At 31.6% G+C, this 18,612-nt stretch overlaps 1 protein-coding gene across 2 annotated transcripts in view; it reads right to left on the bottom strand.

The window, feature by feature from the left end:
* Positions 1-279: 279 nt before the first annotated feature.
* Positions 280-18,612, bottom strand: part of LOC125054850 (sodium/calcium exchanger 3) — a 77,553-nt gene continuing 59,220 nt past the window's right edge. Inside the window, exons 3-8 of one of the 2 annotated variants that reach the window (XM_047656978.1) lie at positions 8,873-9,021; positions 6,899-6,998; positions 6,211-6,303; positions 4,732-4,890; positions 2,600-2,771; positions 280-1,139 (exon numbers count right to left, since the gene is read on the bottom strand). In XM_047656978.1, coding sequence (XP_047512934.1) covers positions 935-1,139; positions 2,600-2,771; positions 4,732-4,890; positions 6,211-6,303; positions 6,899-6,998; positions 8,873-9,021 — 878 coding nt within the window. In that variant the 3' untranslated portion in view covers positions 280-934. The remainder of the gene's footprint in view (positions 1,140-2,599; positions 2,772-4,731; positions 4,891-6,210; positions 6,304-6,898; positions 6,999-8,872; positions 9,022-18,612) is intronic. The other variant, XM_047656979.1, reaches the window with a different exon arrangement.

The raw sequence follows: 18,612 nt of genomic DNA, 5'->3' as shown, positions 1-18,612 counted from the left end.
TTGAAAGATAGTAGCAGATTCTATGACTTACTGAATATGCAGAAAAAATTTCATAAGAATCGGTCGAGCCGTTTCGGAGGAGTATAGAAACGAACGTTGTGACACGAGAATTTTATATACAAGATATCAGATATCACGCGTGACCACAAAAACATTATTCAGAAACAGATATACCTTCCTAATTGAAGCATTCCCGTTGCGCGCAACAAGTATTTTTTACAAATATTTGACCCAGTTAGTAAATACTTCATCTAACTCATAGATCCATCAATGATCAACCGAAACTGTTATTATGCTGCCAACATTGGAGGCCACAAGTAAATATTTAGGATGTTTATTTAAAGATTTTGATTGGATGTCAAATCAATTCGTTATTCGTAACATATAGTAATATCTGTATAAAATTTTTCTATAAAAAACAATAAATATTAGTAACAAAATTATAAATTTTATACTCCTAACTACGAAATAAATATGCATATTAAAGCGTTTAATCTAAATAAATTATTTTTATAAATTACTACCTAATGACTGGACAACCACCACTTTAAACTTTCTAATTATTGGATTGAAATTAATTGTAAAAATTCTAAATAATTATACAAAATATTAATAAAATTATTAATTACGCGCGCATACTTGTAAATAACGTTGCTATGGTAACCAGTGTATCGCTTCAGTAATAATAAATGTTCTTAAACAAAACGAACTATTGTCTTACCAAATAGTTTTTATCGGTCCAGCATAAAACTTGCTAAACAAATTTAATAGACTTTTAACTAATAGTTTATAATCAAGTTCAATCCAATACATTTTAATACTTATTAATTTGGCGTCTCGTGATTGGCCAATTTGCATGTCGCACGCGATACGCAATCTGATTGGCCAGAATATGACTCGTCAGTGATTTTGACGTATTTATGATGGTCGTATTTTAGAATCCCTTAATAACGCCATATGCCTCTAAGCTAGATAAAGTGAGGTAAGTTAACCATAAAGAAAAGAAGAACATAGATGTGATTATTTTGACACCGCGCGGCCCGCCCAGCTCACCACCCACTGACTTTCGCCTGCGCAGCATGAGAACTATCACCACCAGTGCCGCTTCAGAACAGAACATCGTCACGCTGAAGGCAAGGCTGAAAAAAAATTATGTCTAAGAAATCTTACACACTTGATTATAATGATTTAAAATATTGACCTCTTGTATCAAAGTCAAAACTCATTTATTCATAATATGTGCACAATGTACACTTATAAACGTCAAAAAAGCAATATACAATGTACATTAAATGCTTTAAATTTTACATTTACCGCCAATTATTCTCAAATCAAGGGCGTAGAACGGAAGAGAAGAACTGGCAATAAACTCTCTGCCACTCTTTTTAATTTTTTGTTTTACACAACGTTTGTAAGGAGCTGCAACCATTACACCATGTTCCACATGACATCTTAAGTAATACACCTGAACTATTAGGCATGCGTTCGTCACTATATTATGATAGACTTTAAACATATACGTATCAGCCGTCGTTTTTATAATTGAATATATTTACGAATTAAGTAATATTAAATGTAGATTTAAGTTTTGTATTGTATTTTATTATTGAATTTTTTGATAATTTACGTCTTGGTTGGCTGGAAGAAACTACTTTTAGTACTAATACCAATTTACATCCTTCATAGCTCAGAAATACTACTTTAGATCAGACTCTTGGTTCATAATCCTGGTGTACTCTTGCACACGGGCCTACGCACAGGTTTATTTTTGAAGTGAAACTTCTATAGGCACATGAGGGTAATTTTTTTACAGATGAATCGCAATAATATGCGTCACGAAGATTGCAGCGTTTTTGTCGAAGGAAAGGGAGACAGCGATTGAGACCGATTGAGAGAGAGAGTGAGAAGGGCGAATTACCTTATAGAAATAAATATATTCCTATTTTGAAAATTAAAATTTCGTATCATAAAATATTAGTATTTTATGCAGAATAATTTATTTAAATCTCAAATGACGAATTGTAAATTAAAATGCCACGAGTTTTTATTATTAAAGAATTAAATTTAAAAAAATTAAATTTGTAATTTGTATTAATTTTCGACAATTTTAATGACAATTAAATTCATTAAATGCCTAACATAATATTTTTTTATTTTATTGGTTCAATAGTTTTACAACAGTGAATTAACTTGAAAAGTAAGGATTTTTAACACTTTATGTGAACTTTTTACAGTACTAATTAACTAATGCCATACTGATAGATTAGATTCATCACACAATATCTAAAACACCTAGGAATAACTTTTAATCTAACTTGAGAGAACAGTTTTTAGTTGATACTCAAATAAGTCCTGTTTTGACTTAGTGCAGTGTTGATCTGTGGGTGCGATATCTTCCTTTTTCCCTCCTTCTGTGTCTCGGAAATCTAAAGTTTCAGATTTGTAAATATGAACAAGAGTTAAAAATTACTTTGCCAAAGAAGTTTCACTTCTGACATGTGTAGGTGTACTTTGTACGCACGCACTTTTTTTTATTTTTATGAGCTAATGTCTTGCAGGTTGTCATTATTCTTGCTGTATTTTTATTATAATCTCTTACTTTCCCGGATCCACGTGGAATTTCTCGTTCCGTGTCCAATGCACCACGGCGGCGAGGGTCCATGCTACGCCGATGCCAAGGAAGACGTTCACTGCATTTGAACCAGTCACATTTCCCACTGAAGCATCTGCGTGCTTATCCTGTATAGCCGCCACTTTACTTGCGAATGTATCTAAAATATATAATAAACTGTAAATATATAATATATCTTAAAATATAATTAATATTTATTTTCAAATAGTTACAGATTTTACTTTTATGTTAGGTGTAAATGTTGTTTTTATTGAATTATTTCGTAATCCTACAGCTACTAAAATATATACAACCAAAAAATAATTATACTCAACATATAGGCAAACATAGAATAACATAATATATACAAAACGGTTCAAACGTGTACGAAAGGAAAAATAAATGAAAATTATTAAATACATTTAACTAAGTAATACTTAATTCGGCTGTGTTCTATGATGGTGTGAAAGTAAGTCTTTCAAGTATGGGTCACCATTTCTCATGCAGAGGTAGCGTAGTACTTTTAATATAATCAATTTAATTATAATAATATTAATATGCTAGGGCGGCAAATAATTTAAGTCTCAAATATAAGAGTCTTTCCTCCATCTTTGATTTTGTTCCCTTTGGGCCGTGGGGTTCAAGTGAACAGGCGCTGATTAAAGATTTAAGTGGGCGCCTGGTAGAAAGTACCAGTGACGCCGAAGAAATGCTGCCAGCGTTAAAGGGACCAAACTTTTTAAATTTGTTTTATAAATTTTTATTATTACTATGTAGGTTAAGAAAATTGTAAATACTGTATATTTGATTGTTATGATTACTAATAAAATAACTCATTTTAATTAAAAATTAAACTAACTTATTCAAGCCAAAAATATCATAAATTGACATAAAAAAAACATCAATAAATTATATTCTACTGCTGTTTGGGTCTCACATTCCCCTCAAAAGTGCGTCTAAAGGGCTATTGCAGCCTTTTGGTAGCCGGCCTAAAAGCCTTCCCACATTAGTCGAAATATAAATGGGGTCTCATAACCGTAAACGTCAGGTCAAATTTTTCGATAAGGTATTGCCAGTTTACAAGGAGTATTGAATATTTAATCGAATTTTACGGCTTACGGATAGTTATTTTTGCTATATTATAATTATATATTAGATATCTCATAATTTTCTACCTTCTGGCAATGTTCAATAGTGATATTAGTATGTACTACAAAAATATTCTGTAGATATAATTATGTATATGGCAGAACGCTTGCTGGGTAGGTTATAATAACATATATTAATAAATTATCATAATGTTCATCAACTATGTTCATATAACTATAATTAATTAAGAACCTTTTTTTTTAATATTTACGTTCAGTAATTATACATAAATGTTTTTTATTTGATTTACCTTTCCATAGGCAAGACCATTAGACGATTAGTGCGAGGAGTCCCGAATCAGTTTAGAAGCCCTAGATATATTTACAGATTACAAATTTAACTAACCATTAGAATATTACTATTATTGCTACTACATGCTATTATCAAATAAAATTAATTGCTGCTCACTTCTAGAAAAATTGATCTTTCCTGTCTACCAGACTCGTAGTCATGCTTTGTTTCATGTTCCTTACATCAACAACTATGCAAAAATATCAGTTTTATTTAAGCCTTGACATGTTTAAGCTATCGCGGAATATGAATAAAACGAGTATTAAGAAAATCCATAGCGCAAAATCACCTCCATCATGAGTATACCCCACATACACACCTTAACGTACAGGGTATGAACTTTTCCATCACACAACACAGCCAAATTCGATATTACATTGTTAAAACTATTAAATATTTTTTATAGTTTTTTCCCCTTTTATAAATGTTTGAACCTTTTTCTAAATATTATGAATTCCATCTTTGGCTATATTTTAAGTATACATGTTTGTTATTATATATAAATATTTTCTGATTTTCCGATTGGAGCAACTTTTGCCTGGAAGGTTCCCTGGAAGAAATCGCTTGTTAGCGATAAGGCCGCCCGTTGCCTTATAACTTTTGTAACCTGCTTTTTTATTTTTGCTATGTGTATGTTTTTGAATAAGGTAATAAAGTATAAATAAATAAATATTACTAACCAGGTATACTAGTCCCGAGAGCAACAAATATTATCGCAGTAACGGAGTCTTTGATGCCCAGTGTGCAGCCAAAGTGTGAAGCCACATCGCCAATTACAGCAGTTACCAGGCCAATACACACTATGGACACGACAAAACAGACGTAGCCACCACCGATATCTGTAAACAATTAGAGTATTAGGCACTGTAGGCTTACCCTGTAACTTAAATACGATTTCGAGCGCGATAGAGCGCGTAAAATAAAATTTCAATTTCGCCCTTGACATTGGGTATAATTTTACAGAATAGCCCTGTACCAGTACTCACCAACTTTTTTCTGGTTATAAGTTTATTATTATATGATAATGTAATGGGTCTCCTGTGTGTAACCAAATTCAAATGTTACACAGGCCCCATGTTGTACAATAAGCTGAATAAAATCCTGAATATTTATCCCCTTAATGTCTATGAATGTAAAATAAACTAGAAGAATGGCTAAAAACTCAAAAATATAATGAAATAGACAACTTGTTTGGTAATATAAAATAATAAAATATTTAAAAATTCTAACTTCAGTCCGTAATATTGTTCAAAATTTAATTTAAATATAAAATCTTATCCATAAATATTAAATTTACTAAATTCATATCTCGTATCCTAGTTTCTCATCCACAAGACTTAAAAATCTTCAAAATCGAAATTTACACTTACTACGGTCAAATTGCAACAACTTTAAATATAGATTCTTCCTCAATTTAGTTTAATAAAAAATATAAATCTCAACGTTTTTGAGTCAAATGAAGTAATTTTATTTATATATTCGATTTCGAATTTTATACTTAAAACGTAAATAACGTTAAGAGTGGGCCATATGAATATTTTTTTTATGATTTGGTATTCAAAATTACGTAGATAATTCATAAATTTCACCCTCCTACCCCATGGTTCAGCGATATTAGTCCTACAAAAATATTCTGTAGAAATAATTATTTATATGGCAGAGCGCTTGCTGGGTTAGCTAGTAATAAAACTCCAATAATTGCTTTAAATTGTTGCATTGAATTATGGCAAAATTGCGATATTTTACAATAACACGTACGTCATATAGCCTGCGCTATACTCCGGACTACATCTTGACACCAAATGAAGGCCCTTAGCACCCGTCAAATAATTCTGCGCTTTGAAATATTTGATAAAGCTCAAAATATATTTTATCGTGATTCTATTTATAACACGCGATTTATAGGGCCCATATAGACTTTCGTAAATTTCTTTAATTATTTTTATGAATTAATAATTTTTGCTACGTATTTACGCACCTTAATTTGTCCTATACATGAATTTAAATAGAAACGCTGTATTATTCCAATAAAATATTCATTATTCATGTTTGCCGCAAGACGTTTTATTTAATTGCGTACTAGACGACAACTATTTTAGGAAACAGATAGATTTTTTATAAAGAAAGAACTCAGTTGTATAGCTAAGAATTATAATTACCAGTGGGTGGTACGAACGCGAATATAATCTTCCAGAATATCGTTAATATGTGCATTACATAGTCTAAACATGACGGCGGCTCATCTGGATTATCTGAAAAACGTTGAAATATTTTAATATTTGTTTTAACAAATGTATTATTGTTATTAATATATAGATTAAAATTGTAGTATGTTTCTGGCGCATTTAAAACTTGCTCGTGAAGGAAAGCATCGTGAGGAAATCGCCATAGCTGAAACACAAAAATCGATGGCATGGGTCACTCTGAAGATGAAAGGCTGATCATCTTCTTGCCTAATAACGAACATGATGGAGAAACAGACACAGATTGTGGCTAAGTCCAAGGTTAGAGTAACTAATATATTTAATATTAATTAAAAATCGTTGGGTTCTGATGTGAATTATAAAAAATAAATATTTGGCGAATTTACATTTTCTCATATAACATTAAATTAAATAAGTAACGAGGTTTTATAAAAGGAAAATATCGTAATTAAAATAGGTCCTTTTCGACAATAGGAACAACGTATATTATTTTTAAAAACACAAATTCATATGATATGTTGAACAAGCATATTACATGTTGAAAAATTCAAGCCATATAATGGAATGGAACTATGTTATTATGAATTCTATAATATGCCACAATATATAGAATTTTAGTATCAAATTTCTGCCTTAAGATTACCTGAGCTGGCCGTCAAGGCTTCTGTGAACTGTTCCTTCCAGGAAGAAGTCCCTATAATGATTGAGGCATTTGCCCTTTGAACAAGTTTGTCCACTGTATTCTGTGAAAAAGATTTATTATTCATTAACCACTGTAACAAGAATTTAAGAGATACAAAAGGGTTTGCTCACGTTACATATAAAACAAAACAACTAAAATGGAAATGGGCTATACCATAAGAGGAGCAGATAAATGAAGCACAATTGTAACACTATGGCAACCAAGAGGCCATAAAATAAACAGATAATTTCACTTCTCGTTTCCTCACAAGACCAATTATCTTTGCTAAACAAAACTGAAAAGTTAGCTGTCAAAATAACTTGCCAAGACAACACAACTTTGCGGTCATTGCACACTAAAATTAATTAAAGATGACAACCACAACTTATGGTCGATTGATTTCTTTTTTATATATGTATAAGTTTTGGCTCATGTATATTAAGTGAGCAGTGAGAGCCTATAGGCTTTAGCGTGCGACTCCCATCGCTGAGGTCGTAGGTTCCGTCCCCGGCTGTGCACCAATGGACTTTCCTATCTGCGCATTTCACATTCGAACGGTGAATTAAAACATCTTGAGGAAACCAACTTGTCTTAGACCCAATAGGTCGACGGCGTGTCAGGCACTGGAGGCTGATCATCTACTTGCCTATTAGATTAAAAAATAATCATGAAATAGGTACAGAAATCTGAGGCCTAGACCTAAAAGGTTGTAGCGCAACTAATTTATATTAAGCGTTCGACTTACCTTAATAAAATTGAACACGAGTAATAAAAAGAAATATTTTGAAAATACTGAATGAGTATTATCCCGAAAGTGATATTATAAATGGTTTTGGTTATTACGCTCCAGGAGATAGATGGGACCTTGGAGAATGACAGGGTTATTGTTTTATGCAACCATATATAACAGAACTCTTTTATGATTGTATTCAGATATTTAATTTGATTACTTTTACGTTACTAAGTGTCTGTTTCACAATGTACGGATAAGTTCTACATAAGTTTCAAAGTAGCTATTTATTACTTATTGGTAGGATAAACACTATTTTTGCGTTTCACGACTGTCAGATAGCGCTATTCGTCACATAAATTCCATCATAAGTATGAGTCTGATGAAATGTCAAATAGCACAATTTATCTTCCAAATAATTTATGTGTTGCATAGCTATTTGGTACTTTATCAATACATTATTGAAACAGACCCTAAGCATATTTGTGAATATTTCACTGCTTTAACAGAAACTACACTTTCATCTCTTTCTGTGTTTACGCTGTGATGACAAAAAACAGATGAGTACTTTTTAAAAGGTACTTAGACATTTTAAAGTGAGGCGAATTGATAGTTTTAATTTTCTAACCAGCCCAAAACTATTGTAAGCCAGGATCTGAAATCCATCCAGTGACTGAACATCTAAAGAAATTAAGTATACAATCTGATTCATTCCCGCATCATTCCCGTAATATCCCGTCCCGTATAGAATTAAATGGGCATTGACAACATTGTACATTATTATTTAACGTACGTGTGTAGCTTCTATTTTAATTAAAATTTATTTATTAATTTCCAAACAACTATACAAAATATTTCATCTTCTTACCTAACTATGTTATGCTCTAAAATAGAATCTCTTTACAGACCTCACACAGTCTTACTAAGCTTATCTTAAAGCATTGCATCATCATTCGCACTTCAACCGAAAGCTCCGTACAGTCTCAGCTTGAGCTTTTCCACGCTTGGCACATTATATCAATTGTACTAGTACGATAACATAATATCATACAATATCATAATATCATATAAATTCTGTGCAAAGAATCTGTACCCTTCGGTACACGTGCGTTAACCTAGCATGATGTAACGTCATCGATAATTGTGCTATTCCACCCAAAAGTTTTGATATCCAACCAGAAGTTTCAGCAGATTATACTACATACCTTGAACTCCTTGCTTTCTTTAATTCTAAGCTGAGCTCTGGTTATCTCGCCGGCTCGTGGTAGCCCCATCATGGCGACGACACATTCGTCCTCCGCCAACGTTGTCAACTTGTTCACTTTACGGTTAGATGGTACAGGTTTGTTGCGGTCTAGAAGATAAAATATAACGTTAGGGCAATTATTATTTTAAAGATTTACACGCCGAAGCCACCTTCAGGTTTTTTGGTTCAAAACTAAGCTGTTACGTTAGCTAACTGATATTAATCGAAAATGTTGTTAGTATTGTCTTGTTTATTCGTTTGAATAGCGATTTAAATGTTAGGTTTCATATCATTTTATCCACGTTTGTGAAAACAGCGCTACAATGACATAGGGTATGATGGATGACGTTATTACAATTGTTAGGATGCCAATTATAGAGTGAATTCTTTCAAAGTTGCTATATGCATAGAACCAAGAACTATAAAAGTGATTTTATATCATACAATGACATTTTTTTATGTAATTTCTAGATAATTCCCCTGACTATGTAGCCGTCAGAGGTATTAAATAACTTACATAAATGGTGTTGGTAACCCAGATTAACACCTATTTCTTTAAACCACTTTTTGTATGACCTTTACAGCAAATTCCAAATTTCCTTAACCTAATGTTGAACATTATTTCCTTTAAATTCGTCTCTGTTACTTTTATCATATCATATCAGTGTTATACAAGGATGTTAGAAAGTATTCGTGTATTAGTAATTATTGAATTAACTTAGAAACAGCATTACAGCTAAATCCATGTATGTAATCTAAAAAACTTCGCGTCAACAAGACTAATATTGTTTATATTAAAACCTTATGCTGGTTAACAGTTTAACGTTATCATATATTTTAAAACATTATTTGATTTAAGTTTTTTTTGGATGAATGACTTTGATAGTACTCTTACTTTGTACATCAGCTTTTTGATGTATTTTATACTTGTAGTACTTTGTATAATTATGTTTATAAAATAAAGTCTCTGGTGTATAGCTAAGTATATGACAACTTTTAAATATCATAATAATATAAAAGATGTTTTTTAAGCTTTAAGCACAATTGTACTAAACTTAACTATTTTTTGAGGTTGTTCAAGGAACAATGTACAAGTAAACAGATAAAAAAATTTTTGAACAATTTTTTCAATTACTTATAAAAAAAATTGACAAGCGTAAAGAATGGCATTACGTTTCTTACCAGTTCTTTACTTTTTGATTTAGGAAAGTAAATGTTAATTTAGATTTGATTTTTTTATACATTGACGTTGATAAGTGTAACAACTATTTTACATTCTGAACTGTCTATTCATTTTATTTGTCAGGTTATTCCTATAATTATTAAGTCTATTTTTTACATCGTACATATTAGGCTTATTGGTGATTTAAAAAGGGTATAAATTCATTTACTTATGTCTGCATTTTGAAAATTAAATTGAAAAACATTAAATGCACAACACAACAATGAATCCCAATTAAACTAGATCGAATTTGGATGACAGTTGTTCGATACTACGATACAAATGATACTAAAACTGCTTCAAGACTACTCGACTATCCGAATTCCGGATTCAACAGTCTTTATTAGCGTGTATTTTTGACAACAACTAAGGTAACAGATTTTACAATAAAAACAAAGTGGTAATAGGTGGGGCACAGAGCGAGAGGAACAGAAAAGTGGAGCAAAAAAGTACTTAACTGGTGCCCAAGGCAAACGACAAACAGAAAGACAATTTAGATGGTGGTTAGACCGAATTAAGTATACAGCAGGTGGTACATGGCGGAGAGTGGCACAGTGCAGAGAGGAATGGCGGGATTTGGAGGAGGGCTTGGCCAAAAAAGGGCACACAGATAGAATTGGGAAATATTTGTAACTACAAATAGAAAAAATGGTCTAACGGCTCTTGAAACTTGTGACGTTCAATTATAGGCCCCTTAAATATAATGTTTGAATAGTGATAATTATTAGTAACGAATTTACGTGAAGGAGGAGAATAATATTATTTAAGTTTATTTATTTTTTAATTTGGTAAATAATACCATATCTAATATGTATATCGAATATAAAACTAATCTACATCTCTATTCGCAAACGAATGAAAAAATGAGAATAATAAAAGCGTAACCATCAGTCTAATTGCTTTGAAACCGCGACATTGTTCCAAAACAAATGGAATAATAAACTCTATTTCATAGACATAAAGCTCAATTTCACTTTCGATTGAACAAAAATTAATTAATGATTCCCAGACGTCTTTTGTTCGTGATAACTGCCGTTTAGGAATTGAATAGATTTCGAATCTTCGATAATTATTCGGCGGTTTTATAAAGATTAAAGCTTTAAGGAATTATTTCACACTCACACACTCTGGTGTCAGTGAATGTTAAAAGATAAAGAAGGAAAGTTATTTATGGTTTATAGGAACCATGTAGTTTATGTAGGTTCATAAACTTTTTGGATTTGATATAAGGAAGTCGTACTAAGAGGTAAGTATGAATTTGAATACCTAACAACTTCATTGACAGAGCTCTCAAGCTCTTATATACATTTTAAATTATTTATGTACTTTATAAAACTCTGTGTCAATATGACATATACAAGCTCAAAACACATTTTTGATATCTGATCGATATGTAAATTTAAATAACAAATCTTAAGAACCGATTCCCTCAAGAACTTACTACCAAACTTAGTAGTGACTACAATAGGATTCTACCATAGTAGGCAGCGTAATTAGTACGCCCTCTCTAAAATAATTTATTTTTGGCCTCTAAATTCACAAACATGCCTACATAATAAAAATCTGCAAAACATCCTCGACTAGCTATTTATTCCCATATCATATCCCCGTTATGTATTAATAAATAGGTGTAACAGAATATTACCTTTGTGAATAAGTGTATGTAAGTGTGAGCCTCGCAAAAGTTTATACGGGCAATTTATATACCTATTTCTTTTCAGCAATAAATTTACATTTTTTATTCATTTGTTTTATTCAGAGATGTGCTATGTGTGTTTCTGCAATATTTAGGTTTTTGATAACATAAACTGATCATTTAACGTTCTTTGAATAGTCTTGAGAAATGTTTATAAATAAGTGTCTTGTATTATCTTTATTGGTTTGTGATAAAGTATATATTGCAGTACATTAAATGTTTTATCAATCTTGATATGACAGTCAGTTAAATGGGGTGTGAGCCACGAAGGATGACGCGTTTGTTAGATTGTTAGTAAAAAAGTATTAATATGAATATTTTTGTTTTCTATAGAATAATGTTTGTTTATAGTTAGTAAGATGCAAACGATCAAGGGAAAGAAGGAGACGAGGTTGCCCAAAGAAAAGGTAGATAAAAGATAGATAGATATATAATGTAGATAGATAGAAGAAATAGAAGCGTTAGCAGGAAGCGTACTATTTCTTACTTACATTTACTTTTCTTTTATTTTAATCAGAGAAGCTATGAGAGCTTCTGCAATATTTACTTTTTTGATAGCATAGACTGATTATTTAATGATCTTTAATTATTTAAAGAAGACTATTCTTGAGAAGTTTTTATAAATTTTCAATTAAAGAAATGTTAATAAATATGTGCTATCACCACTAAGTAAGTGAATGGAACAAGTGTGTGTATTTTGATAACAGATAAATTAACGTACTTGTATCATGTTTTAATTGTGAATTATAAATTCCATTACCATTTAAATCTTAATTCTTTTATTAAGTATTTTAAAATAAATAATCAATTTGTGTGTAGAGTGTAGATATAGATACGAATCGAATCGCATTCACGAACTCAGAGTATGATAAAATTTAAAAGATAGTTAATATTAGTAAAACTTTATACATTTTCTCACTTTAACTCTGACCTTGCAAATTGAAAACTTAATGGTTATAGTTGCATTCAACTTTTTCTTTGTGAATTAAAACTTTTATTCGTAGCACGTAGATCGTAGAGGCCCGTAGCCTCGTAGCATTGAAACTTTTGTACTAAATTAACTGTACATAAACTTATTTACCTTGTTATAAAGAATTGTGTACAATTCTAACTGGATTCTAAGTTTTGAGTTAATCTTGTGATAAAGAATACTTAGTACTCAACATAAAACTAATTGCGGTAACAGTAAACAGTTGCTAACTGCGATGTTATAACAACACTTAATTTCGTCGTTCTTGTGGTGCAATTTTATTAAGCAATTTAATTAGGATGAGACACGCTTAGTATTAAATTATAAATGGTGATTAAAAAAACAAATTTATAAAATTGATAAAATATGGTTTAAGTAATTAGCGGTCCTGGGTTCTAATCTAGAAAAATACTGATAAACACCTTAAATCAAAAAAACTATTAAAAGACAGAAATGTGTGCATATAAGGCATGACGGGTGAATAATATTCGAAATATACGAAAATATAACACAAAATTAATTTAATATTAAAACTAATTTTATTATTATTTGTCAGCTACATATCCTGTTGAGTGTTCATATATAATCTGAATTATTTTAAACATTATATATTACTAACACGTATAGCATAAAATATTTCCTAAGACTACAAACTGTTACTAATATAAAATAAATAGCGGTACACTAATAGATATATAGCTACTGTAAATAAGACCTTATCAAGCCATTTCCTCGTAAAAATATATCATGGTAATGGACGAGGGGAGAGAAGTGGCAAGGTATCAATACTTAGTGAAAATGTAAACGTGCTATGGTAGAATGATAAAAACGTATCGTGATATAAATATATATTTATATTCCAATTTCCTCATGTTTATAAGTTGAAATATCTATTGTATACTTTTGAATGACTTCTTTTATGTTACAGTCATCTTGTTGCTAACAAATTAACAGGCAATACAAAAATTTTGTATTTCTTGTTTCCCACTTTTGTCTATTGTGTTTCCTTTTTCAGCCAAGACTAGCTGATGCAATTTATTGTCTTTTTGTTCCTAACAAATTTACAGGCAATACAAAAATTTTGTATTTCTTGTTTCCCACTTTTGTATATTGTGTTTTCTTTTTCAGCCAACTACCTGATGCAAATCGTAATTTTTAAAGCACTTATTGATTTATAACCGTATTTTATATTACATTTTCACTAATACTACACTACAACACTACACTATTTCTAAAAACAAACTAACAACACTACCGCGAGATATGTATAAAATAAAAACACTCATACATATCTCGAGAAATAAAAAAAAACAAAATCTTACTTAACACATAGACGGTCCACCAGTGAAGAGTGCAGAAGGTGCGAAGAGAAAGATACATTAGATAAATATACTGATATAATCATGCATAAAAATAATAAGGCCATTTTTCAAAAATCATTCTAAATTACATTTCCAGAACTTGCTTAGAAACAAGATTATTTGGTTTACAAGACAAGGATGGCTGATAAACAAATAAACTGGAAAATTTGTTTATAATCTGTTCTAACATTACGATATTAAAAAATTAATTCTGATGAAAAATCGCCTTGAACATAAGTAAGCAATAAATTTAAGTATAAATACAAAAAAATAAGGAGTATTGTTTTTTTAATAAAATATTTCCTTATTATATAAGATTTAATTTTCCAAATGAGCTATTAAAATTGATTTTGCTTAACTATAACGATAACTCTTAATCCTTTATCAAAAATATGATATTGCAATTAGACGGAATAATAGACCGGGGTAAAGTGCGAAAACGAAACATTGGGTCGGTTGTCCTTGGAACGCCAAAGCGTACGTAAGGATATATTAGAACCCCGTCGTGCATATGTATGTGTATTCGATTATTTGTACATGGTTAGTTTAGTTTTATAATAATATAATATCCGGTTGTTACGCAATTATCGCTTGTACACTCCAATTTACAAAGATTTATTTATATTTTTTATGTATAACCACTTAGTTACATATTTAATAGATATACATTCAGATAACATAAATTAAGGCGGCAACGGGTTGCCTTATCGCTAAAAAGCAATCTCTTCCAGGCGACCCCAGTAACTAAAAAAACAAGAAATACTTTGAATTATAGACTATCTCATCAGTTAAATCTAGTTTTCCTTAGAACTAAAGTACTGATAAATATTTATATTAGGGGTGGAGAAATCTAATGGCCGTTTACGGAGAATATGACTCGATGTTTAATATATTTCTTGTCACATTGGCAAGCGAAAATTGTATGTACAAAATTTTGGAACCTAAAAACGCTGCCAATATAAAAAGCTGATGATTTATTCAGGCGCGATAGGTAACATTTTATGTATAAAGTCATCTTACGAATTGCTACTTACACAAATGTGCCAATTCACCTTATAAACGCTGGCATCGTGCGAATCAACACAATCAAATTAACCTTATTTCCCTCCCAGCCGTAAATTGTAGCCCTGTATAAACCAGGTTAATCAAATACGACATCCTGTATATCGGTGGTGTATTTGCAATATAAATTTACATAAATTAACGAAAAATGTTTATATAATATTCACACTGATTGATTTGAAAATATTAACTAACAGGTTCAGTAACCACACGTCAGTGGATAGAAAACTACTTAATAAGATTAGAATATATTTTAATTAAAAAAAAAATGTATTTATTTAATACAACAATGAATTATTTTTTAGATTTGGGAACCGTTTTATGTGAAAAATACCTATTTCCCAGCTCTGAAATCCATCCATCCATCCATAAAAAAAAATATTTTTTCTTAAATGACAATTATGTTTTTTTTATTTCTTAATAATTATTAACCGTCTGCAATAGACGGTTAATAATTTAAACTTTTTATACTTTTACATATTAAGAGGCCTAAAAGTTTCTCTTATTAAACACGTGATGCGAAAACCGCGAAGTCAAGACTACACCCAACACCTGAGCTATTTTAAGGGTTGAAAGTTCAAAGTAAACAAACATAATTTGGACCCTTACGTGGTTGGTTAAACATGGTTGTGACTAAATTATAGGTTACGATACAGTAATCGCATTCACGGAAAGAAAAATCGATCATGTATTTTTATTCTCAATCGACATACAAACTAAATGCCAAGTTATGTAATGCACAATAATAATGAAACATGTGTATGTTGGGTAAAACATACATACACAAATAGAAAAAAAAATAAGATATTAATTCTAATTCCCAGTAGGTTAACAACTGATTAAGGGAACGGGGTATGGATTGTTATTAACGCTTATGAAACATAAAAAAATCAGCAGCGCTAAAAGCTTCTTTAGGTCTGGGCCTCAGATTTCTAAATCTGTTTTTTGATCATTTGTCAATCTAATGGGGAAGTAGGTGATCAACCTCCTGAGTCTGACACACGCCGTCGACTTTTTTAGGTCTAAGGCAAGCCGGTTTCCTCAAGATGTTTTCTTTCACCGTTCAAACGATCAGCGTCAATGTCAAATGCGCACATAGAAAGAAAGTCCATTGGTGCACAGCTGGGGTCAAACCTACGATCTCAGGGATGAGAGCTGCACGCTGAAGCCACCACTGATTATGAAACATTATAAGACATTCCGCATTGTGGAATGACTTATTAAATGCCAACATACCACATATATATATACTTAAACGTAAATAGTATATAACCCAAAAATTGTAGGTTCAATTGCCGTCAAAACTGTTGTCTTGTTGGCAGAGTAACCATCAACCATCAGCGCTTCGGGGATCCTTTTTGGAACGAAGTTCCTTATTTTTATAGAGCGGGGGGAAAACGGGCAGGACGCTAACTTGCTCGCATGCAAGTACGTCGCTAGCCTTTTGACTTACTTGACTTGACCCTGAATGAGGCAGAGGTCATCCACAGTTCGAGACTGAAGGCGATAGACGCTCTCTGTAGATGCCCTTTGAGAACGCTTGAAGTGAAGGACCCTGAATTGAATTGTTTCGAAAATATTTCTGTAAGTAGCTCTGGGACCTTCTACAAATTTATAAAGTATCTACTCTATAAATGGCCACTCTACGCTCTTGACTTGCGAACTGGTAGTAAATGTAAATTTACAATTAATTTAACTTCTTTTCTGACGTTCATAAGTTTACCGATGTTTGAGTTTGAGTTTGTGTGCTACACTTCAATTTATATACAAATGTGATTATTTTTGAGGTGAGTTTTATACGAAGTTCTTTATAAATAGACATAACATACTGAAACGTTCAGTATGGAATACGAAAGCAATCATATTACCGCGAGTAATGTTTTTCTTTTGCGAAACAAAATGACCTTCTAAATAATTCAAGGGTTTGAATAACAAATATCTACCTTTGTCGGTTTTGCACCTTCAGTTTTAACGATCCGTTATATTTGCATACTGAAAAAACACGCTCCACCATCCATTAAGATCTTAGCTTGATTACCTGACTGAGTGGTTATATAGTTTACTTTGTATTAGGTGTGCTCTTATTAATATTATGTGTCTATCATGGCAAGAGGAACAGAAAAGTGGAGCAAAGAGTACTAAACTGGTGCCCAAGGTACAGCAAACGAAAAATAGGAAAACAACTTAGAAGGTGGATGTGAAGAAACAGCAGGTGGTACATGGCAGCAAATGGCAGAGAGGAATGGCGGGATTTGAAGTAGGCCTTTGCCAAAAAAGGGTTCATAGTTACGTAAAGATTAAAAGATTAAATAGAAAAGTGTTTGTAAATGTGAAAGTAACTGAATTAAAAAATATATATATTTTATAGCCTTTCTCGTAAAATGGACTTCCCAACACAAAAAGATACATTATTTACAATATTCTAAACCTTTATTGTAATCGTTATAATAATTAAAAATTAAAAGAAATTTAAAAGGTTTGGTCCCTGTCGCAGTGTAACGCTGGCAGCATTTCCTCGCTGTATTGCAATACTTATTCGTCGAGAAAAGAACCAGCTCTGGGGTCACCGGTACTTTCTACCAGGCGGCAACTTAAAAATATTACTATTTACATTACTGGATGTAAGTAAATCCGTTAAAGAAGTTTTATTTGGAAAATATTACCTGTAATGTGTTGCTCGTTTAAAGGTATGAACCCCGATCGTATCTCCAGTTTTTACGTTGGAAGAAAAACGCACACCCGCGATAAATCAAACATACCGTAATCCCTCACTACAGACATTTTCGGGCCTGTATTATAAATAATTCAGATACACCGATAAAAAACGATAAATGTTGTATATCGCCTTTAAACCTATAGAACAGGTAGAAACTACCTGTGATTTACCGCTTTTTCAAGCAGAACTTCAAAACTTATATATTATTTTATATTGTGAGCAGTGTTGGCCTTGACGTAGGTTCGATTCCCGGCTGGACCAATGGACTTTTTTCTATGTGCGCATTTATCATTCACTCGAACGGTGATGGAATACATCGCGAGGGAACCGGCTTGCCTTAGACCTAAAAAGTCGACAGCGTGTGTCAGGCTCAGGAGGCTAATCACCTACTTGAATAATTAGATTGACAAATGATCATGAAACTCATACAGAAATCTGAGGCCCAGACCTAAAAATGTTGTAGCGCAATTGATTTATTTGTTATATTATATATTTTTATGGTATCTGTGTGTTCAACGCAGTATGTATTGAATACCACACATATTTATAGTTCCACTTGCACTTTTAATAACATTCTTTGGAAAACTGATGGTGACTTCAAACTGACTAAAGCTTCACATAATACTGCCTTAGAATCTGTGCACTTAATTTGGGATAAATAATTTGGGCCAA

The sequence above is a fragment of the Pieris napi genome, chromosome 12, assembly GCF_905475465.1.
Source record: "Pieris napi chromosome 12, ilPieNapi1.2, whole genome shotgun sequence".
Classification (NCBI taxonomy): Eukaryota; Metazoa; Arthropoda; class Insecta; order Lepidoptera; family Pieridae; genus Pieris; species Pieris napi.
This window is presented reverse-complemented; position numbering and strand designations above follow the sequence as displayed.